Source organism: Eleginops maclovinus, chromosome 23, assembly GCF_036324505.1.
Source record: "Eleginops maclovinus isolate JMC-PN-2008 ecotype Puerto Natales chromosome 23, JC_Emac_rtc_rv5, whole genome shotgun sequence".
Classification (NCBI taxonomy): Eukaryota; Metazoa; Chordata; class Actinopteri; order Perciformes; family Eleginopidae; genus Eleginops; species Eleginops maclovinus.
Window position 1 is genome coordinate 10,549,120 of NC_086371.1, and position 22,916 is coordinate 10,572,035.

At 40.9% G+C, this 22,916-nt stretch overlaps 1 protein-coding gene across 1 annotated transcript in view; it reads right to left on the bottom strand.

Annotated features, from left to right (window-relative positions):
- Position 1: 1 nt before the first annotated feature.
- Positions 2–22,916, bottom strand: part of mcf2a (MCF.2 cell line derived transforming sequence a) — a 23,554-nt gene continuing 639 nt past the window's right edge. The window contains exons 2-30 of the mRNA XM_063877292.1: positions 18,032–18,100; positions 17,809–17,923; positions 17,382–17,472; positions 15,837–15,956; positions 15,217–15,333; positions 14,920–15,069; positions 13,068–13,183; positions 12,844–12,958; positions 12,493–12,612; positions 12,189–12,380; positions 11,916–12,107; positions 11,226–11,397; positions 9,742–9,818; positions 9,523–9,608; positions 9,324–9,390; positions 8,784–8,899; positions 8,480–8,549; positions 8,278–8,370; positions 7,926–8,018; positions 7,509–7,634; positions 7,196–7,417; positions 6,163–6,255; positions 5,764–5,842; positions 5,368–5,431; positions 4,058–4,158; positions 3,525–3,637; positions 2,317–2,429; positions 2,005–2,108; positions 2–1,924 (exon numbers count right to left, since the gene is read on the bottom strand). Of these exons, the coding sequence (XP_063733362.1) occupies positions 1,884–1,924; positions 2,005–2,108; positions 2,317–2,429; positions 3,525–3,637; positions 4,058–4,158; positions 5,368–5,431; positions 5,764–5,842; positions 6,163–6,255; positions 7,196–7,417; positions 7,509–7,634; positions 7,926–8,018; positions 8,278–8,370; positions 8,480–8,549; positions 8,784–8,899; positions 9,324–9,390; positions 9,523–9,608; positions 9,742–9,818; positions 11,226–11,397; positions 11,916–12,107; positions 12,189–12,380; positions 12,493–12,612; positions 12,844–12,958; positions 13,068–13,183; positions 14,920–15,069; positions 15,217–15,333; positions 15,837–15,956; positions 17,382–17,472; positions 17,809–17,923; positions 18,032–18,100 (3,227 nt within the window). The 3' untranslated portion in view covers positions 2–1,883. The remainder of the gene's footprint in view (positions 1,925–2,004; positions 2,109–2,316; positions 2,430–3,524; positions 3,638–4,057; positions 4,159–5,367; positions 5,432–5,763; positions 5,843–6,162; positions 6,256–7,195; positions 7,418–7,508; positions 7,635–7,925; positions 8,019–8,277; positions 8,371–8,479; positions 8,550–8,783; positions 8,900–9,323; positions 9,391–9,522; positions 9,609–9,741; positions 9,819–11,225; positions 11,398–11,915; positions 12,108–12,188; positions 12,381–12,492; positions 12,613–12,843; positions 12,959–13,067; positions 13,184–14,919; positions 15,070–15,216; positions 15,334–15,836; positions 15,957–17,381; positions 17,473–17,808; positions 17,924–18,031; positions 18,101–22,916) is intronic.

Sequence of the window (22,916 nt, forward strand, 5' to 3'; positions counted from 1 at the left end):
CACAATTTTATTTTACAAGTTGGCTTACATTAAAACAACGATACAGACACAATATGAAAAAGAGCAGCCTTAGGTTTAAGCCAAACATTCACTGTGTTAAAACAAGTGTAAAATTATTTCAATCACTAAAACAATTATTGCATTACATCATTGATTTTTGATTATCTTTTACAGTACTGAAGTTGTTCAAAAAACAAGCCGTTTAGAACAGTGACTCCCACAAAAGAAACCTGCTCATTGATCGGTTGCCATGCATTTTCATCTTAAAGGAACATTCAGCAATAAGCTCAGGCTCAACACGATACATAAATTCTCAAGCAGGTTTTTCTTGTGTTTTCCAACCTGGAATCTGTGCAAAATCTGCAGCATTTTGGATTAAATTTCCCAAAAAAACTAAAACTGAAATTGTTAAAGCTAAACAAATGAAAATGGGGTTTTGATGTGTAGTCAAGCGTAATTCCTGTAAATATATGGAGATGTTATTTCATTCGGCGGTGCATATATGCCTCACAATATGAAGGAACAACATGACAGCTAAATAAATAAATTAACAACATAGGAAATGTGTAGTGCGGAGCAGCCCCTGCTGATTTCACACTCATTTCCATATCAAACAAAGCAAATCAAAGGCAGCCCTCTGACTGGGGCCTCGATTTGATGTGGTAAATTCATATAAGTCTGCAATCAATATTTAATTAAGCGTTCGACACACAGGGTATATTTCATGTTGGCTGTATGATCCCTTTTAATGGGGAACCCGATATTAACTGAGCTGTAATGGGCAGGAGGAAACAATCTGCATGTGTGATGGAGGGGCACTCGCAGCATAATCTCCCTCTCTGTTTCGTCTACTCTGCGGCTCACACTAAGGAATACATTGCCGTCAATCATCATCATGTCTGCTTGTGTCTTACATTACAGTCACTGACATGTCAACTGCTGCCTGCATGCAGGGGGTATGTCTCCCCCGACTCCCTAACACATCATACAGTCAGGAATAAATAAAGGAAATAACAGCTTGAGTAAGAGACGATACACAGTGAAAGAGGCAAAGAAAAGCACACATCCGTTAGACAGTTGGTGGATTTTCTGTCTCTCCTTTCCGTCCACCTTATTAAAGTGCCTGTTGAATATTTGTGAGGTCAGGTTAAAGCGATAACAGTATTTGATTTTGCAAACCAGTACATGAAAGAGACTCTAAAAGAGCAGGAATAAAAAAGGCATTATGGCATGGCACATTTTGGCAATCTAACCCCTAGAGTGTACAGAGAGTGGTGCCTTGACGGATGAAATGTAAAAAAACTACAATGAAGAACTAACTACACAAAGATGAAACACTGAGGTACAATACATGTAAAAAATGATACTGTATATGTACAAAAATCTTTGCAGTAAGAAATGTTCAGGCAAATACTGGGCAAACTCCATCCAGCACACTCTGAGACAAACAGGAACAAACACAGAGATACAAGAATCTCCAATACTAGCTGGAAAATGGGTTGTGAAATGACAAAGTGCTTCAGCCTTCCATCCTGACTTTTATGGGTGTTGCAGATGGAAAAAGAGGAAGACAATTCAGGATCCACAAATCGTCTGTTGATTGTCCAAAAGAGGAAAGCAGTTTCTGAACCTTTGCACTGGTGCCACAGCACATCTTCACCATCAGAAAACAACATCCCAGTAGATTGTCAATCGTAACCTGGAAGAAAATCAGGTCTGTACATTCCCACTTTTGTCTCTTTAATGATTGAGCTGTGCTGGAGAAAGCAGACGTCACCGGGGAGTGAGGAGTGGGTGGCTGATCAGTTGTCAGGAAGCTATGGCTCAACGTGTTCCTTCTATTCATCGTCCACAGGTTTAAAAAATGTTTTACGTTTTCTTCTCTACGGGGAGCTGAGCTTCCTGGCCTTCAGGTTCCCAGGGTCTGCAAGAAATATAGTGGATTGTAAAAATCCAAGTAAGAAATACTATGGCTCCACATTATATTGTTTGTCTTTTGTTTACCTCCTAGTCGGGAGAAGTGTCCTTGGCTGCTGTCTACTAGAATCAGCTGCAGGCTGGTAGCTGCTATGAAGCCGTCTCTACGCTGACTCAGATTTTTCACCAGCCTGAAGGACCAAGAAATGTCAGAGAAGGGTGAGAAAGAAAAAGGGAGCGGAAATTAGATAAAAAAGACTTCTCCGGGTTGGACATTTCATTTCGATGTCTAACAACTACATCACATCACATAAAGCTGCTTTTGCCAAATATTGTACTCTTTCACATACGGGAGGGTTTGGTGGATCACTAAGCTACGTTGACAGGCTGAGAACTCACCAGCGCCCCTTGTTGTCTTCACACTGCAGTTGAATGATGTCCCCACATTTGATGGTGATGCTGTCTGGCCCGTTTTGTAGACAGTCAGCCAGAGCCCTGTATCTGCCAGGAGACTAACACAGAAGGAAAGGCTGTCAGTATAATATCAAAGTGTATTTAATGTGACTTTGTTCAGTCTCCAGGGTGGAAATTACTTTTACTCAAGCATGGTACTTTTATTTAACTGAAGTATTTCCACTTTCTACAACTTTATACTTCTACTTTGCAACATCACAGAGGTCATTATTGTACCTTTCACTCTCGGACTTTGATTGTTTCTGGATCATTACATTACTCACTAGAATCTAGGAATACATTGAACACAGAATTAATAATAATTTATATTATACAGTACATTTATTACATTCTTTCTGACGTTTTTTTTATTGCTTGGTGTACTCATCATTTTTTATTGCGTATACTATGACATTTTTATGGAATAGTATACCAATGGTTTCTCAACCTTTTTAACTGAGACCCCCAGAATAATCAGGTGTTTCACAGTAATGATAGGATCAATATACAGACAGAACACTTTATGGTTTCATGTCTTATATGGAGCACCTGTTATTGATTACTGATAGGTCATTTTGATTTTAAATACATATTTTAATAGTGAATCATTATTTTTCAATAGCTTTCATGTTATGTGTCATGTGACTTTGAATTCATTATGATATAACTACAGTGAAAAAATAAGACACATGTCTTTCTAAACGATGTCAGTGCTCCTTCTAATACTTTATACTTTTATGAAATTTCTGCTGTTGTATTTAAAGGCCCGGTTTCTTTTCAATAGCTTCCATGTCATGTAATTATTTTAGGCTTGGCCTGGGAACTGGAAGGTCACTAGTTCAAGTCCCGAAAGACCAAGTGGTGTCCCTGAGCAAGGCACCGTTCTCTACACTGCTCCCCGGGCGCTGTGCAAAATGGCAGCCCACTGCTCCTAACAATAGGATGGGTCAAATGCAGGGAAATTTCCCCTCTGTGGGACGATTATTCTGATTCTGATAACTCAATAATTCCAACACCATCCTTCAAAAAAGAGACGTGTCCTTCTTGTCCAGTGCAGTAACCTTGTATATCTGAGTCATTGACAAAGGATATTTTTCTTTGTAAACTGTGGTATTGCTACTTCTGTGTACTTCTTCCACCACTGCTTGGCTCACCAGTTGCACCAAAACCTCCTCCTCTGTGTCAGATGGATGGAAGGCGTCCTGACCTCCAGACCACTCCTCCAGACCCTCGCAGATGTCTACCGAGCTGTGAGCTCCGGGCCAACCTGGGACACACGTAACTTAGGCTGTGACAGCTATTTATGAATGCATTTATCCAAACAATACACCTTAAAGGCACCACGTAGATACTCAGTAACTACATCCACATTATAAAGACCCCTTTGTCACTTACTGGGAAATTAACAAGAACGTAGAATCAAAAGCTAATCTCAGTAGTTGGACCTTTTTCCCCCACAGTCCTCGATGTATCTGGTTCTTCAGGTCAAAGTGCACCTGAACGGCTGAAGAGGGGGAAAAAGTCAAATACCTACATCAGTGAGAGATTATGAAGAAAATCAGCAACAGCATTAACATACTGTGCAAAGCGTGTATGATTTGCATCTATTCCCATAACCTCTTTATGTGATTTAGTTACCAAGTATCTACTTGATTGTGGCCTAAATGTGTGTGGACACGTCTCTCACTCTTGCGGTTGTGCTGGTGTTTAGGGGAGTGAGGCTGGGGGTCTGGACTGCTCCTCCCTGACTCTGTGTCCTCTGAGCTCACTGACGTCCTCTGCTGCTTGCTGTGGGAACAACACTCATCACCAGACCTTTATATAGTCAGCACACACGCTCAGGATAGATGTTATCCTAAGCCACACAATCTAGGGTCAGCTCTAACTTCCTGAATCTAAACCACACCTCCAACAGTTTAGCTGGCCCCAGATCAGTGTGAAGGAGCAACTCTGTCCTGTTGTTTCTTACACATGGCCATGGCCAGACAGCAGCACAGAGCACAGATCAGCCAAGTGCAAGCTTCTCTTTTAAAAGTAGGACTCAGTGTTCACAAATCGGAAGATCAGGTCTCGAGTTATGAATATCCAAATTTAGAGATTTTGTCACTGAGTAACAAGGTTTCAAGAAAGCAAATTTTACAGTAGCTGGATTAGATCTCACGAAACGAGCCCCATTTTTAAAACCAGCTGTCAAATGTGGGAATTTATGGAATGATAATCAAAAGTTTTCCTTTTTTTTGCCTTTTGCATCACATGCAAAGTAGCAAATCTGAGAGGCAGAAATAATGTTGGTTTTTTTTTGTTTAAACCATGATAGAAATGCCATGAAGGAGCTGCTGAGACACAGGCCTTTAAACATGTGGAGGGGGTGTGGGGGTCAGTTATGAACCAGAATGGAGTTTGTAAAAAGTGGGTGCAGGTGACGATCAGTATGCAAACACAGCAACCCTGGGTTATGTCCCCAAGCCAGGCCGAGTGGGTCATGCCAGGGCGAGGCGAGGTGAGCCAGGCTGAGTTTACCACTGAGCGTTAGGGCAGGTCAGTGGCGCTGGGAGTGGTGGCGCGGGCGGGGCCGTTGCCGGGGGCTTCGGGGACGGGGGCTCCGGGAACGCAGGCACAGAAACAAGTCAGCCGACAGAGACACAAAGTCCAGCCCCGGCAGACAGCCCCTGGGGACCCCTCTGGACGGCCGCATGCCCCTGCAGGTTGGGGTGGGAGGAGTGGGGATAGGCAACCATACAGCAGTGGACACAGTGGGGCCTGCGCCCATTCTCACACACCACTAACACACACAGCTTCTACCACAGCAATGTGACTCACTCGAGCTGTGATCAGACATGAAAACTCAGCAAATGCAGATAGTAGTGCTGTGACTGCATGTGTGTGTTTTACATATGCCTGTGTGTTTGCATGTTTATGTTTGTGCAACAATAGCCTATCTCATGCCCCTAAAACACTACTGTAAAAAATGTGGGGGAAATAACTGTAAACACTGACCTCTCAGAAAGGGCGGGAGAAAGCTGCATGTGTCCAACCATTTGGTTGTGTTGATATGCTTCATCTGTGATGAGAGAGAAATGGTAGTTTAGGTTTTAAGCTGATTTAAGTTCAAATCAAAGCTCAAACCTCCACTCACAGAGCTTTCAAGCACATTTCAGGCACTCTGGGTCTGTGTGATGCAGTTCAAAGCTAGGAAACTAGTAATGTGACATTTGAGTGCCATTGTTTGTATTGAAACTAATGCACCAGCACTTACAATGGTTTGGCCTATTGGTAGCAAATATACCTGCATTGTTCTTGTTGTTCTAAGTTTGTTTCTTTATGGTTTACTGCACATATTGTAAGTCAGTTTGGATTTAAGCATCAGCTAAATGAAATGAAATGTTAACAGACCTCTAAGCAGCTTCTGCTGGTTGGTCAGGATTCTGCGAAGCTCATTGAGCCAGGCCATCTTCACCTCTAATGTAGGAGCCTGAGAGACAACAGACACATTAAAACAGACAGTCAGACGATTGAAAAATGATTTACATAGTGTGTTTCTATCAAGCTACAATGTTGCTTATTTTTGTCGGTGAATGTTGACCAGAGCCTGAACCACATCCAGAAAAACTGAATTATTTTAGCACAAAAAATTCAGATAAAAGTATATTTGTGCCATTTTTGGCTTGAAAATCATTAAAAGTATACTGATCATCAAGAATTATTTCCGGCTGCTCGAGTAATACCCTGCTTGTGCTTGGAACTAAATTTAACCGCTGGAAATGCTGGCATGAAACTTTTTCAGCTCCTTACCTGAACCACATACACTTCCTCCCTGCCACTGTACCAGATTTCAAACTTCTTCACATCTCCCTTGACGTTCTCTGTGATCCCCACAGCAGTCATCTGCCAAGAGACATACACTGTTTACACCAACACACACACACAACATTAAGGAGAGCAGCTCGTCATACATCAGACTTACATCATGTAACACATCTGTCCTGTCAGAACACAAACACTCTCACACACCTCCGCTGTGTGACTGTTTCCTCCCCACATCCTCAATAATAAATCAAGAGCAGCAGCTGTTTGTGGGACACCTGCTGCGATAACCTCCAAAACAACGCGTTCAACAAAAGAAGTCTTAAAGGAATACACCAGCGTCTGAGTCCAGCTGGACAACTTAGACGTGTTAAAGGTTAACAACAGAGACACGGACAACAATACGGTGTCTCTGGTAGATCATTTACCTCATTATTTTGTGCTAAAACCTGCAAATATAGATCACGTTGTAGAGAGTGATAGTGGTAATGAGTGATTATACGTAACTTAGTTTAACCATTGTAATAAACTGTATTAGGGTCATAATAAGGTAATATAACATTCGCAACAACTTTTTTTTCGATGCCTTTCTTTTGGTATTCATGGTCAAAACTAATTTAACATATTTACATGATACTGAATTTTAATGAACCAGCGCTGGAAGAAGTATTCTAAAGTTTCTAAAGGAATTTGCTTTGGTGTATAATGGTGTTTACATACAACACAGTAAGAAATGTGTTAATTCAAAAATGAGAGCAAATATTGAAAAGAAAAGTAATAACAACTGAAAAATGTGTACAGAAATAACAATAAAAATATGTCAGATATCAACAGCATGTATCTGAATAAAAGATAAAGGCTGTGTAGTTTCTAGAGTGACAGCAGTTTGCAAAGTTGTCAGGAGTGTGCAAAGGTTCACAGTAGTAGAAGCATAACGTTTTTAATCAATTAGCTTTTGTTCCAGAAAGACCTATGTATTCCTCTACTCAAACAAAGACACATAACACAGACGCACGCTCACCTTGAGACAGTGCTTGAAGCTGTACGAGGGCGTCTTGTCGCAGCCGTCTCCGTGCTCCTCCCTCTGCTTGCAGAAAAGCAGAGCCCTCTCATACAGGAAGAGGTGTCTCTGCATCGGCTTGAAGCGAGTCAGCTCCTTCATGCGTGTGGGACCCTTCTTATGGCTGATCCACACACTGAAGGAACCCTGCATTAACACCCGGCCCAGCTCGCAAATATCACCCTGTATACGACAGAAAGATGTGTTTAATTGTGGGCTCTTTTAATTAATAAATTCACGGTGAAAATGTACATTAAAGATTCAGAATGTTGACCTCATATCCTGTGATAGCTATCTGATGCATGGAGTCATTGACGGATTTGAGAAGGTCCAGCATTGCTGTTAATGCCCCCTGCAGTTCTGAAGTCCCCTCACAATCTGGGCTGTATCTCAGAAGCTCCTGAATAAACAAACAAAATAACATGTAGGTAAACAAATGCACACATACATTATGGCAAAACAGCAAAAAAAACGAAGGAGCTGCAGCAGCACACTCTCGAGGTGAAGACGTATCATAAACATTAGAGGCAAAGTGAAGAGGGAAATCTAAATCAATTGCTTAAATATCACCACAATTGACTGTATGCAGAATCGCAGCTTGTGAAGTACAGTATGCTGAACCACACATTTGAATACAACATTTCATAATGGAGGTGATTGGCTTTTTGTTCTTGACACCACTCTTTCTCACCTTAAGCAGCAGCTGGTATTTGGTGAGGCGTTGGATTGGTTTCAACAGGTACGAATCCAGGCCCAGTTTGTGCTCAAGCTTTTTCTGACAGTCCTTCACAAGGAAGACAAATACAAGCAAGATAGTATTAATGCTGGTTGATGACAGATCATAGCTCTTTATTTCTACATGCAAAAAGACTTAAGTAAACTGAACCAATTGTTTTACTCCCTTTAGAACTGTAGAAGTTCATATTTGTTTATGAAACAGCTATTTATACCTTCAAATATTGTAAACCTAATCTTGCATGACACTAAACATAAATAAAGCAGCAAAACAGTTATTTTTGAAAGTGAAATGAGTCAAAACTGACCTGAAAGAAGACACAGTCTGAGAATTGCCTCCACAGCGCCTCAGAGCGTGGCTTATTCTGACAGTAGCATTCATACATTTCAAAGCTTTCTTTCTGGGGAAACAGGAGATATAAATCTGTTTAAAATGTATGGAAATAGAATTTGAAACACATGGTAATAACTTAAAGAAGCTACACAACATATCAACATTTCTCATCTCACCCGTGCCAGAAAACAGGCTCCTACACTTTCAGGAGCTTCCAGGCATCCTTCCAGATCCTGAAGGAAAACCCTGTATTTTAAGAAAGGTCAAATGTCATCACATCTCTGTCATATTAAACCATATCCTCCTAAGAATCAGCCTTAATACAACTGGCTGCCAGGCACCATGCCAGCGCCAGTTTCATGAGACTAGTCCTACTTAGTGTTTTGCATATATGAAATTCAATCAAAAATTCAATGAATAATTGTATTAACAACGTTAATTTGAATAAAAGTCTATGTGTGAAGTGAGTTGTTAACTTGCCTGCTGTGAAAATTGTATATCTCTGGCATGTTTCCAAAGAGGATGTCTCTCTTGCTGCGCAGGATCGGGGGCAGAAGACCTGACATAGCTGGGTTGTCCATCTCGGCTCTGTAACCCTGAATTGATAATCATAGCATATAATTAAATGGGACTGCAACTAATGATTATTTCCTTATCGATTAACGTGCCAAATCTTGGATTTGGATCTGGATGGATGGATGGAAGTGTTTGGTCAATAAAATTCCAGGTTTTCAGTCCAAAAACATAGGATATTAACAATTGGATATAGAACACAAAAACCTAGAAATCTTCCCAAAGAAATGTTTTGATGAAAAACATCAAATGAAAATAAATTGTGATTATTTGTCTTTCAATAGACTAATCAATGTAAGTATATATTAAGCTATACAATTTAGGAAGTGCATGTTTTGCATTGGCAATATAACCAAAAGTGTATTAACCAACAACATACACTATAAACAAATATCAATCAGAAACCTTTTGTTCTACTTTTGTGACATTAAATGTAGTGTTTCTCACCAACAGAATTGACAGCAGCTCTTCCACATAGATTCTTTCCGTCTCTATGAGTTCCCTCATCACATGACTGTGACGCAAACAAACAGACAGGCACAGAAGTAGACCGAGAGAGAGCCAGAGGGCATCATTAGCACTGAACAAAGAGAATCACTAAGGTAACAGCATCGAGCAGTACTGAGGACAGATGCCTCCTCCTCACCGCTTCAAGAGATCTGGGCTGTCCTCTCCATCCAGAAAGTACGACACGCAGCTCCGGCTCTCCTGGTAGTCGTGGATCACCTCAATCTGAACACACCACAGATCCACAACTCATCCCACAGAATACTAAATTATATTAAACAATTTTTACGACAAAACAAAAGTATGATGGGATTCAAAACGTTTGCATCCAATGCATCTGGGACAAATATAAACATACTTTTCTTGAGTTGGGGCTCTTTCGGGATGCTCTCTTCCCTGGCAGAGAGAGGTCGAATGTGAACTTCAAACCATCAACTGTAAAAGACAGATCAGCAGCTCATCAAAGTGCACGAGTGTAAATCACATACAATATTTAACCATGTGATGTCATGATGTATATTGACAAGATCAAGCACCCACACTATCCATCCATCCATCCATCCATCTTCTCCCGCTTTTCCGTCAGGGTCGCGGAGGTAACAGCTCCACCCACACTATGTCAGAAACAATTCTTCCCCTGACCTTTTCTGTTCCTCAGAAACTTTAAAAAGAACATGAATCAGTCCTGATCGACATTTGTGGTAATCAATGCTAATAGGTTGCCTCCTCTAAAGGTGCGGCCAGGATACGGTATGTAACGATCTAAAGAAGTGTTTGGCACGACTGTCAGTGTCCTTTTGATCGTAGCTGCTGAATCCTTACATGATAGTCCAAGTTCAACTGAGTTTTGTGCCTTTGCATGTGCCATGTAACATTCGTCAGTGATACTCATGCATGTGTTCATGCATATATGTGCCTGTATACATGTACCGGATCCAATCGATCAAAGCTAACCACTTTTCCCTTCATCTCCTCTCTTTTAAATGGCTGCTGTCTCTGATATAGCGGGGTTTCATAATCACTAACATTCTCTTTCTTGTTACTACTCTCATTAGTATGGCTCCATATCATGGAGAAAACCCTTAAAGACTTTAATGGACATTTTGGATGTATATTCAATGGATGAAGACACATTCATTGGATACAATTGATAAGGTCAAATAAACGGAAAAAGAACCAGATAAAATGTATGGTATTAATTGGGTACCTCTGTACTCTATATGGTTAGCTTTGTGCAAACTCCCTTGAGACACCAAGGGAGATAAAAGGTTCTTTAATGTATATGAACCACATATGGTTCTATGGCAGCTATCCTGACTAATAGAACAGTCAGATATTTCCCAGTGGACTGATTATACCATCTCCCTTAGTACCAGTCTTTTTGTAAAGGTGGCCTGCTAACCCCAAAGCCCATTGAGGAACACCTTAGGCCCTCTGATGTGTAAATTTAACCATGGAGCCTGAAGCAAAGATCCAAGGGGGGGAGGAACTGATGCCAGGCCATAAGGGCTGGCACAAGCCCCCATACCGGGCCTGGGAAACATGGGGGGTGTGCATAGGGAGCTCGAAAAGCCTACAGTCAATGCTGCAAACTAGGACAGTGGTAGTGATAAGGAGAGAGAGTGTAAATATGATGAAAGAGCTGTTGGGTCACCCAGTGCTGTTTAATCAACTGTAACAAAGATCAATCATCCTGCAAATGTGTATGAATTAGTTTACTTAATCCCTTTTGTGTGTGTGTGTGTGTGTGTGTGTGTGTGTGTGTGTGTGTGTGTGTGTGTGTGTGTGTGTGTGTGTGTGTGTGTGTGTGTGTGTGTGTGTGTGTGTGTGTGTGAACTGTACCATGTTTGGGGGAGAAGAGGGGGGACTTGGAGCGTGGTGGGTTTTCGGGCCGGGGGGCCACCAGTTGGACCGGTCGCACATGTTTATCAGCGAGCTTCCGTAGACAGGCCTGTCGACTCTGAATCATCTGCTGCACGGCTGCATGCTTCTCAAACGTTTTGACTATCTGGGCCTTACAGAGAAAAGGACACAGAGGTAGGACATTCAATTATGATGTAAAATAAAGAAACAGCTCTCATTAATTAATGCAATTTCAAAAACTCATTGTCTTTTCCTCTTTTTAAGCAGGATGCTGAATTATATGGAAGGATGTAGAGTAACTCCTCCAAAACACAACCAATGGATCATTTGAACATGCAGAAAGTCAAGCGGCTTCAACAGCTTTAAGATTTTTGACAAAATCTGAGACCCATGAATAAAGTAATTGAATATTCTACCTTGCCTTGAACTAAAACGTACCACTTCACAGGTTGTCTGTGCTTGAAATACTCTATAATGCATGTGAAGTGTTTTGTGATTTGTCTGATTCTGATGTTGTTGTTTGGCTTGTTTTTGTTTATTTATATGATTCCCTATGTCTGTACATATTTGTAATGCGAGTTGATAGCTTATGTTAATGTCTCATCTGATAAATAAAGAAAACACCTTTAAATAAAACATAAAATAAAAAAAGGTGCTGTGGTCACTGACCTGCAGCTGAGGCATGATGACAGCCTCGTACTCGATGGTCAGGATGTCAGGTCCTGAGCTCAGCATAGATGGCGCCCCCTCCAGGAACCTCTCAATGTCCCTCAGAGCAGCCTGGGCCCCCTCCTTAGACTGGTACTTTTCTACCAGCTGATTGGCCAGCAGATATGCTCCATCATCACACCAAGTTTGGGCCTGATGGTGGAAAACCCACATCACTGTAAATAAATCTGTGTTCTCTGGTGTCTGTTTGTCTTGATGCAAATTATTTAGTACCTGTCCAAGACAAAGCAGCAGCTGGTGCGTTTGCAGAAGACGAGTGTGTTTGGTTTTGAGAGCAGCATTAAGTGTATCACAGTAGTGGCGGAGCTGGTTGCAGCGCTGCATAATAAGAGCCATGGCATAGTGGTGACTGGCGGAGAGCTGGTGTCCGTGAAGGATGATGATCTGAGCTCGAGACATCACCTCCTAAAAGAGCCAACAGAAACACACAAGAGTTAAGGGCTCTATTATTTGATATGCATACATACAAGACTTGCTGTTAATGCATGTATTGCCAGTTTGACTTAGAAACACTGACCTGTGCATTTGATTCCAAACTGTCCAACCTTTTGAGAGCCTGTTCTGTTTGAGCCAGAGTGTCCACAGATATGGACAGCTCCTTCTCCTGACCCGTTAAATGGTCCAGACACAACTCCATCTTGAGTCAAAACACACATTGAATAAGAAAAGATCAGAAAGAATAAAAACACCAATATAAAGCCAACCAGGTGGCTCCCATAGGTATTACAACCCTCATTTAATCTTGAGGCTCAGGATTCCCAAAAACCTAATCTCAACCGATCATATCCTCTTCGGTGTATGGAAATATGGGCGAAAACACAGAAATGCACAGACACATGTACACATGATAAATATCTGTATTTCTTACTTCCTGAAAGCTTTGTTCATATCTGAGCAACTGCATGTACTGATGGAGTTTCAGGTGATGCTTCTCAAAGAAACCATCAAAGGCTGACTCCATGTCTCTGAGCTGGGCAAGAAGCCTAAAAAACAAAGTCACTGTGTCACAGATCTAATTCATCGTGGAACACTTAGATAAGTAATTGAAATGTACAATTAAATGATTACAAATGTGAACATTTTCAGGCTTACCTCTGTACTGTATCCCAGTCCATCTTCACATCCCACTGGGAGTCATCCTCTTTTCCGGAGGTCTCCAGGCTTGCAAGAAGATGACGCCCTTCCTTTGAAACCGACCTGATTGCATCCTGTTAAAACAGAGGGCAATTTACATATTAAATTAGCAATATTCAAAAAAGTGCGTCTACATACATTTGGAGGATACGTACAGTGGGGCAAAAAAGTATTTAGTCAGCCACCAATTGTGCAAGTTCTCCCATTTAAAAAGATGAGAGAGGCCTGTAATTTTTATCATAGGTACACTTCAACTATGAGAGACAGAATGAGAAAAAAAATCCAGGAAATCACATTGTAGGATTTTTAATGAATTAATTGGTAAATTCCTCGGTAAAATAAGTATTTGGTCACCTACAAACAAGCAAGATTTCTGGCTCTGTTACAGACCTGTAACTTCTTCTTTAAGAGGCTCCTCTGTCCTCCACTCGTTACCTGTATTAATGGCACCTTTTTGAACTCGTTATCAGTATAAAAGACACCTGTCCACAACCTCAAACAGTCATACTCCAAACTCCACTATGGCCAAGACCAAAGAGCTGTCAAAGGAGACCAGAGGCAAAATTGTAGACCTGCACCAGGCTGGGAAAACTGAATCTGCAATAGGTAAGCAGCTTGGTGTGAAGAAATCAACTGTGGGAGCAATTATTAGAAAATGGAAGACATACAAGACCACTGCTAATCTCCCTCGATCTGGGGCTCCACGCAAGATCTCACCCCGTGGGGTCAAAATGATCACAAGAACGGTGAGCAAAAATCCCAGAACCACACGGGGGGACCTAGTGAATGACCTGCAGAGAGCTGGGACCAAAGTAACAGAGGCTACCATCAGTAACACACTACGCCGCCAGGGACTTAAATCCTGCACTTCCAGACGTGTCCCCCTGCTTAAGCCAGTACATGTCCAGGCCCGTCTGAAGTTTGCTAGAGGGCATTTGGATGATCCAGAAGAGGATTGGGAGAATGTCATATGGTCAGATGAAACCAAAATAGAACTTTTTGGTAAAAACTCAACTCGTCGTGTTTGGAGGAGAAAGAATGCAGAGTTGCATCCAAAGAACACCATACCTACTGTGAAGCATGGGGGTGGAAACATCATGCTTTGGGGCTGTTTTTCTGCAAAGGGACCAGGACGACTGATCCGTGTAAAGGAAAGAATGAATGGGGCCATGTATCGTGAGATTTTGAGTGAAGACCTCCTTCCATCAGCAAGGGCACTGAAGATGAAGCGTGGCTGGGTCTTTCAGCATGACAATGATCCCAAACACACCGCCAGGGCAACGAAGGAGTGGCTTCGTAAGAAGCATTTCAAGGTCCTGGAGTGGCCTAGCCAGTCTCCAGATCTCAACCCCATAGAAAATCTTTGGAGGGTCCGTGTTGCCCAGCGACAGCCCCAAAACATCACTGCTTTAGAGGAGATCTGCATGGAGGAATGGGCCAAAATACCAGCAACAGTGTGTGAAAACCTTGTGAAGACTTACAGGAAACGTTTGACCTCTGTCATTGCCAACAAAGGGTATATAACAAAGTATTGAGATGAACTTTTGTTATTGACCAAATACTTATTTTCCACAATAATTTGAAAATTAATTCATTAAAAATCCTACAATGTGATTTCCTGGATTTTTTCCCCCCATTCTGTCTCTCATAGTTGAGATATACCTATGAAAAAAATTACAGGCCTCTCTCATCTTTTTAAATGGGAGAACTTGCACAATTGGTGGCTGACTAAATACTTTTTTGCCCCACTGTATATATAATTGTGGTAGTATAAATGAATGAACCTGTATGAAAACATTTGAAACCTCACCTTGAGTTTCCTGTACTTTTCAGTGTGAGACTCAAGAAGATACTCGATGGCCTTCCCATCATCACACAGCTCCGTCTCCGCCAGCTCAGTGCCAAAGCTCTGCAGCATCTGTGCAATGTCTTTAACTGTGACGGCAAAACTTTCAATAGCCTGTATGGGGGCAGAAAAAAACCAAATGAAATACCAACACTTGTGAAAGGACAACAATCTGTGGCTAAGTGTTGTTTAGATACAGAGACATTGGTTGATATCAGACACCAAACCTAAAAGTATCCAGTATTTATATTTGCAGCTTACTGTTCGTAAAACAATCCAGTCACTATGACAATAGTCCAAAGTGCCTCCGAACTCTGAAGTCAGCTGGTTCTCACCGATGTAGTGCAGCAGGTCTGTGACAGAGCTCAGCATCACCACCTAAAGGTGCAGATAAAATCTAAGACGCACACAGAATACTCTGTACTTTTAGCAAAGTTATGAGTGCCATGTTTAGAATTTTCATTGTACGTATATCCTTACTTGGGGTTTTTGAAATACACTATTGATTTTATTTGAATAGAAAAAGTCTTGTGAAAGTCTCTTTGCCATAATAGAGGAGTCATGATTGGTCAATAAAGGGTCGTTAGAACCCTTGGCCTGTACACAAGGTTGTACAACATTTTTGGGGGGAATGTCATGACAAACATCAGATATTTTACTTTTTATATTTTACAATCAAAAGTAATGAAATCACCAGAATCCTTTCTTGGATATCTGCTTTATCTGTATCTTTATTTGTTTCAAAACTGAAATCAACATGGGTTCTTGGCTGTGTCCACCACAGAACATTTTGACTCATGGAGATCAGGGTTGTAACAAGAACGAGGTGTACCTTGTTGTGGTGTGGGACATGTTTGGTAACTGAGGAGGAGCTGCCTTACTGGCATCTTGAGCATGAAGTCCTCTTGGCTGAAGCGAAAGCCAATATCAGTAACAGTGCGGTGGAAGAAGCTGGTGGGTCGGAGCACCAAGACCAGGTGGAGGTTCCCAGGAAAGGAGGCCTTGAGGAGGGAAGAGAAGTTCACTGTCATAGTGATGATGCTGGTATGGAGGAGGATTCAGTAAAGAAAAAGGTTGATATACACTTATTCCTGTATGCATACTGGCACAGGTAGATTTAAACTGAGCAAAAGCATCAACAAGCTCTCATCCTGCAGCTCTGACAGGAGAGACTTCAGGTCTCTGACAACCTGTCAGATTTCAAGGTTCAGTCACTCAACCATATTACACATATTATACAGTATGTCATATGCTGCATTTCATCTTTAGGTCGTTTGAGGTCACCTGACTGTGCAGGAGTTTCTGCATTAGCACAGCCCATACAGTGTCAGTAGAGCTCTATCCGAGACTACAGCATGTTTTAACAGCTATTAACCGTATGACATATTTTCACAAAACAAAGATAATATAATTGCATTTTCTATGTAGAGTTGAAAGAATCTTGGAAACTTTCACATTTACATCATAGATAAATTGGATGCATAAGCAATCTCTGCAGAAGGATTTGTATGCAACATTGCCTCCTATTTTGTCACGATATATCACCAGAGCATGCATTTGCATTTACGCAACTTCTGACATCTGACTCGACCACGATGGGTCGTCCACTTAAGCTCCTGATTTCAACATAAACACGCATTAAAATCCTGCGTATAAGTCTGTTTGGGTTTCACACATAGGCCTGTCGCATGACTAAGCAGAGATGCACCGCAGTGCTGCACTCGCCCAGCAGACAGACAGCCGGTGCCAGTGGCGCATTCACCCTGCCCGCCCAAAAACTTCCCCCTAAACTCTTCACACGGTCAATAAAACTAATCAGCATTTTATTTTACCGCTGTCCGGCGGATCTTCGGCGTTCCCCGCCGGTTAAAACATTCAGCCATGGTGTGTGAAGCCATCTCGGTTCAATGTAAATTCCCGCCCGTCCGGTGGAAATTGGTGTCAAGCTAAGCAGCTGATCTGGCGGCCGGGCTCAGCCGCAGCGCTGCTGCTGCTGCCTCTCAGACGGAGGGTGGCAGCCTGACTGCAATGTTTCCCTCCCGCCTTCCTGCTCATCCCCTCCTCAGCACCTCGCGTCATCACAACACTTTTTGCTTACTCATTCATTTGCAGCAATATGAAATAGGACATTCAGTACAAACAAATAGTTTACCCTTCAGATCAGACTTAACATCACATAGAACTATACACTAATCCGAAAGAGGCTTTGAATGTACGCAGAAATAGTAGTTTTTTGACTGTGCTGTCCAGGTATTTGTCAGGTTTTAAGCACGATGGAAAACGACTCATAAATAAAACAGGGACGATTGAACACAGCCACATTGCAGCTGGCAGGCAATGGTTAGTCATATACATGATGTCAAAACAACCTAGTATAGTAGATACAAATGGCATTGATTAAAATAAATATGAAATATGAAACTCACTGCTATCCTGGCAAGTGCAGTTTTGATAGAGGCCCATGTATCCAGTCTTCGGTCTAAAATGATGATAAATTTGACCCCGGGTTGCCTCGTTCTGAAAGGAAAACGGGGCAAATGTATACAGCTTTAATGTCATTCTGTGATTTAAAGCTATAAGATGACCATCCAACAGCAGGTGGATTATTCAAGTCATGTAATTTATAGAGCTTTGCAACTATATATATCAGTTCTTAATCATACCAAATGTATTGCAATGACATTATCACATTTATTAATCTCTTAGGTTCGGACACAGAGGGCATTGGTAGGACATTTGACACTATGGAGCAGTAAGGACCAGCTGTGCCCAGAATACATGAGCTGGGCTTTTGGTGCACTGCAGAAAGAGAGAGGGAGAGAATCAGACAGCTATTTATGAAGGAGGACGCACCGAGGGATGAGAGTGAGGTACGTAAAGACTTTGGCCAAAGCTTCCTCTGGAATGTCACTAAAAGCCGAGCTCTCTGGGAGGGTGATGATGACACTGGAGTCTTCCCCGCGGCCCCCTGGGTGAGAAAGATATGATCAATCAATTTGTTTTTAAGCATGAAATCAGAGGTTAGACACTTAGTCACTTTAAATTCTTATTAAGATATGACTCAAAAAGGCCTCACCTGACAAGTATGCAACCTGTTTCTCTATGTAGCCTCCCACCTCCTTCAAGCTTAGAGGGACAGTCACCTCTGGAAGATGGAACAAATTATAAAGGCTTTGGGTAAGTGGTGTGCACTGGAAAATTAAGGGCCTCAATTATAAACATAACTGAACAATCAGTTGTAAATGCCAGTCAAGTAACTATAAGAGAAAAATATGTAATAGTCATTTAAATACACAAAATCCCAGTCTAAGAGGTTATTTTTTATGGGGTTTTTTCACAAGTCTTTTTGTTTCTCCATTGAAAACAGGGAAGTGCTCACATTAAAAGACAGGGAATCTTAATATCAGCCTTAATCTAAAAATATAGATTTTATTGTTCTCTTTAAGTGACTTTCCATGACATTACTCGGAAGACATGTTGACTTTGTATGCTTTCTTACTGAGGCTGATGTGTATCCTGCATCTGGTGCAAGTTAGACATTGAGATCATTAAAAGGCATTAGCTCATTTACTGTAGAGCGTCTGAAGTGATGTTGTTGTAATGTTAAGATTACTGGCAGATGGCCCAGTGTCTCGTGCGTGGTGCCATTAGACTTCTAGTCTGAGTGGCTAATAAAGGCAGTCTCTTATAGAGTAGTCAGTAGAGTTCAAAAGAGGCTTTCATCTAGCCTATGTTGCACCAGAAATTATTCAGGCCATTGTGTTGACAGCAAACATGTTGAGACTATATATTTTTACATTGTATGCACAGTAGACTTTTTGTGTCTATAGGGTGAGTAAGGGAAACTCAAAGTCATTTATAGCTTTATTTTGAAACAAAACTTATTACCATACAACATTTATATATCATTTGTAAGTCAATAATATTTGTTTTTTATCAATTAGCGACGCTTAGGCTCATACAGTATCAAAACATTATTATTATTAGTTTTTGTGTTCTTGTTTTACATGTTTGAAATCAAATCAAAATCAAAAAACATCACAGATGTAAAATAAATAAAGATTCTGAAGGACTTAGTTATTAAAGCAATACTAAAATAAATGTTAAGCAGTTAATGCAACAGATTGGCAGGGCAGTCAAATTTGTTCACAATTCATCGTTTCCTTATCCATAATGGATAAAGACATTAAAAATGAATTGCAGAAGAGAACATAAAAGATGAGATAGGTCAGAAGAGAGAGAAAAGGAGGAGGTGGAGGAGGTGTTATTTTCCATGTGTCGACTGCAGTTACAGTGTCCGTCAGGATGTCAGGGAGAAGGTAATGAGCTCTACTGGTACCTGCTGAATATTTGATGTACGTCTGTAACTGAGAGGGGCTGAGCCAACCGGGCCAGAGCGGGACCAATGGCTGGACTGTGCACACACAGACGCAGGGTAAAGTTACTGTCACACTGCAATAGTTGTATAACCATTTATACCCTGTGCCACAAGACCTTCGGGAAGTTGAGACAGGTCTTAAACAAATAGATTTCATTTTAATTACATTTTCCATTTGGATAACTGCAGGTATATAATGCTTTGAAATGTTTATAACAATGTGTATACTGGTGAGATCTGGAACAGAACATGGGTTTATGTAATGCAAGTTTTCTAATCTTGCAGTCGTTGCAAGAAAAAAGGAACACGCTGATACACAAACACACACACTGCGGACCTCTACTGTGTTTGATGAAATCAAGGGCAGCCTGTGCTGCAAACAGCAACGCTGTTAATAAATTTGCCAGTTTGTGGAAATACTGTACTCTCCCTTCACCCTGCAGACGACCCACCTATCACATGACTATGTTATTTTTAAGACACTGCCACATGAAATGCCTTGTACTCTATCAATCAAGCAAAGAACATCATAAAGTATGAAGCAATGTTTTAGCTTAAATAACTCACATTCACACACACATTGTAAACTGTAAGATCAAATCAAAGTAAGACAGTTGTGGCTCTCCTTGCGTCATGAACTTTCCAGGTGACATGCAGGATGGTTTGCACAGCCGAAAGTCAAATAACCTCTGTTTGCTCCTCTGCTCTGACACACACATAACGAATAATGTTTGCTGGTGTGGATGGAAACAGAGATTTGCTGACAGTCAAACAGATCCAGACACCAAGACCAATCTGCCAGTCTGCATACAAAGCTGAAGGCAGAGAGCTTTTCTCTGTTGGCCAAACAGTGATAAGCATCCACAATGACTTCATTACATACAGCTTCTATGAAAGCCTTATCCCCCCTGTACTTTTCCACATGTTATTCTTTTACAACATTGATTCAAATGGGATTTTATTATTGCTATTTGAAAATTTGCTGTGAAGAAAATGAAGCGTGTCAAAGGAGTGAAAGAAGCATGTATACATTTTATATGCACCATAAAAATATAATAATAAATGTTGGCAGAACATTTAACCCACACAGAAATAGGGGGTTTTAAGATGACTTTGTTCTGAATATTTACTAAAGAATGTTGTAAATAAATGCCTTCTCTCAGGGCAAACGATATAATTGTATGTGCTGAATGACCAATTAATGGACAGGCATGAAACCCTTTTCACATAGTGTAATTAATCTTAGTGAATCATACCAAATGTCAGCAAAAGGAGAGGCTGGTTTGAATGTAAAACACATACCCAGCATGAATGCTATTTGTAGTCTGATTTTGCTAAAGTGGAAACATGTAATCCCTTGCAGAGGAAGAAATCCCTTCTTACATATACAAACATGTTCACAGTACCCACAGGCCTCATACTGCTTTTTGGGTCATGAGATATTTTGCTAAACAAAGCCTTCAAATCTAAGGGGGATTAAACTGCTGGGCGGCTGCATTCTGATAGAAAAATCATGAAAACTAGATTGGTTAAAGGCCAGAAATAGATAGGCAGTAAACCCTAGACAATAGCTTTACATATTGGACAGCCCATATGGAAGTCATGGCGTGGGTATTTGGTTTGGTAAAATTTGATTCACACAAATAGATAAAAAATATTTTGTGCTGTCGAAAAAGTAATATTTTATTTGTTCTATGGGCCACTATAGTGTTCTATAGTAGTTCTAGTGGTTTGTCCTGATGTGACTGCCCGTCATATAATCAGACTGTTTAGGATCTTCTACACTGCTTTAGAGAAAACTAGAAAAGATGATTTTAAGTTTCCCTGCTTATTGAGGATGAAGATAGCAGTAGCAAACACAGTAAACATGCTAAAATGGATTCAAACTTGGAATTTGCAGTCTAAGTTGAGGCATTTGAAGCATTTAAATCAGTTGAAGTGTAATTTCCTCGAAGGGTAAGACATTTCAGTTTCACATTTAAGCCCTTTAAGCAGCTAAACTATAAGTGATACGCGAACAATTAGTGCTGAAAGCAGTAAAACTGAGCTGAAAAGTTAGACATTAAAGCAAGGGAAATGTCAGTCGACGTAATAGCATGAAAGCAACTGAAAGCCAGTCAGCGCATAAACTCTAAAAGGGACTACCTGCCTGTTGAAGTCTAAGAGACAACATTATCTCAGTATCTGAAACGAAAAACAACGAACAACAGTTTAAACTTAACTGTTGGACTAAGTTGGGTCCGCACCCTGTGAATAATTAAAGTGTTTATCCTGTTGCGTAGTAAAGTATTAAATGGTCAGTTAAACAAGTTGAAATCTAGCTGACATGCAGAGACTAAAGGAAGTGTAGTGTAGTTGAAATGGTTCAGCTGCACTATGGCGAATCATAATGGTACAAGCAGCGCTCTGACAGCAATTTGTTTTGTAGACTCTGTTTTATGTACCATACTGCTGCGTCAGCGTTGAACATTTATTAGTGTATACTGTGAAGGATTGAGTGCTTGTTTACAGTTTTACATAGACTTTAACTGATAATTAGGAAAACACCAAAAGAAAGATTTAGCTCGTACTCAATGTCTTGTTTAGGCCCCGGGTCAAAAGGCCCCGTTAGTATTGTGATTATTGCAAGTTAACTTTGAATTGCTCACACTGTTTAAATGAGCCAAAGAAGGCTCAGACAGAAAGGAAAGTCTAGAAATGTGTAGAGGGAAAAGGGTAGAGGTCAGTTTTGTAGAGGATATTGTATCATTACCCATTACTGCAATGATGAGCTATGGCTTTTGTTTCATACAGCAGTGTGTTTTATGCTTACCACTGCATCCCCTTTAAGCAGATTACAACAAACCCAGAGAGCGAGGCTCACATTTCACAAAGAGAGATGAAAAAAAAGAAAGCGTTGCCTGCTTTAAATAGAAACTCAGCGTGGCCTTGTCTCTGTTACCTACACACACACGCCCAGGTGCAATGAACCCTCAGGAGTCATAAAAGGCAAAGGCCCATCAATTAAACAATAAGGCTGCCAACATCCCAAACTAATCACATTAGCTTCTGGATGACGCTCCTGCTGTCAATCACATCAGACAGTATTTCTGTCCATCAGCTTACATTCATTCTCTAATTTGTTCTGACATTTGTAAAAATACACTTTTAGAGTGACTGACAAATGTTGAGGAGGGTAATGCTGTTTGTGATACAGACAATGTAGCTGATGGGAAATGTATTTTTTAACTCCTAACATAATATAACAGGTAATTAAATAGTATTTTAAAAGGCCATACGCTTTTCCTTTCCAGTTGACAGTTTATTGGCCACCTCATTTATTACATGACACAACATCATGAAGATACATTATGTACTTTTAGAACATCAGCAGTATGGATTTTTCTTTCAGCACTGTCCCAATTTGATATACAACCCACCGTCTGCAGATATTCTTCAAATCATTACTACAGATAAATATCTATCCATGTGATGATGACATAATCCCTGCAATGGCCTGGTGTTGGAGCAAAGCAGTATGAACTGGCCCATCAATAATACTGACTAACCTGAGATACAGGCTGCAGTTCTCCAGTTACGTCCT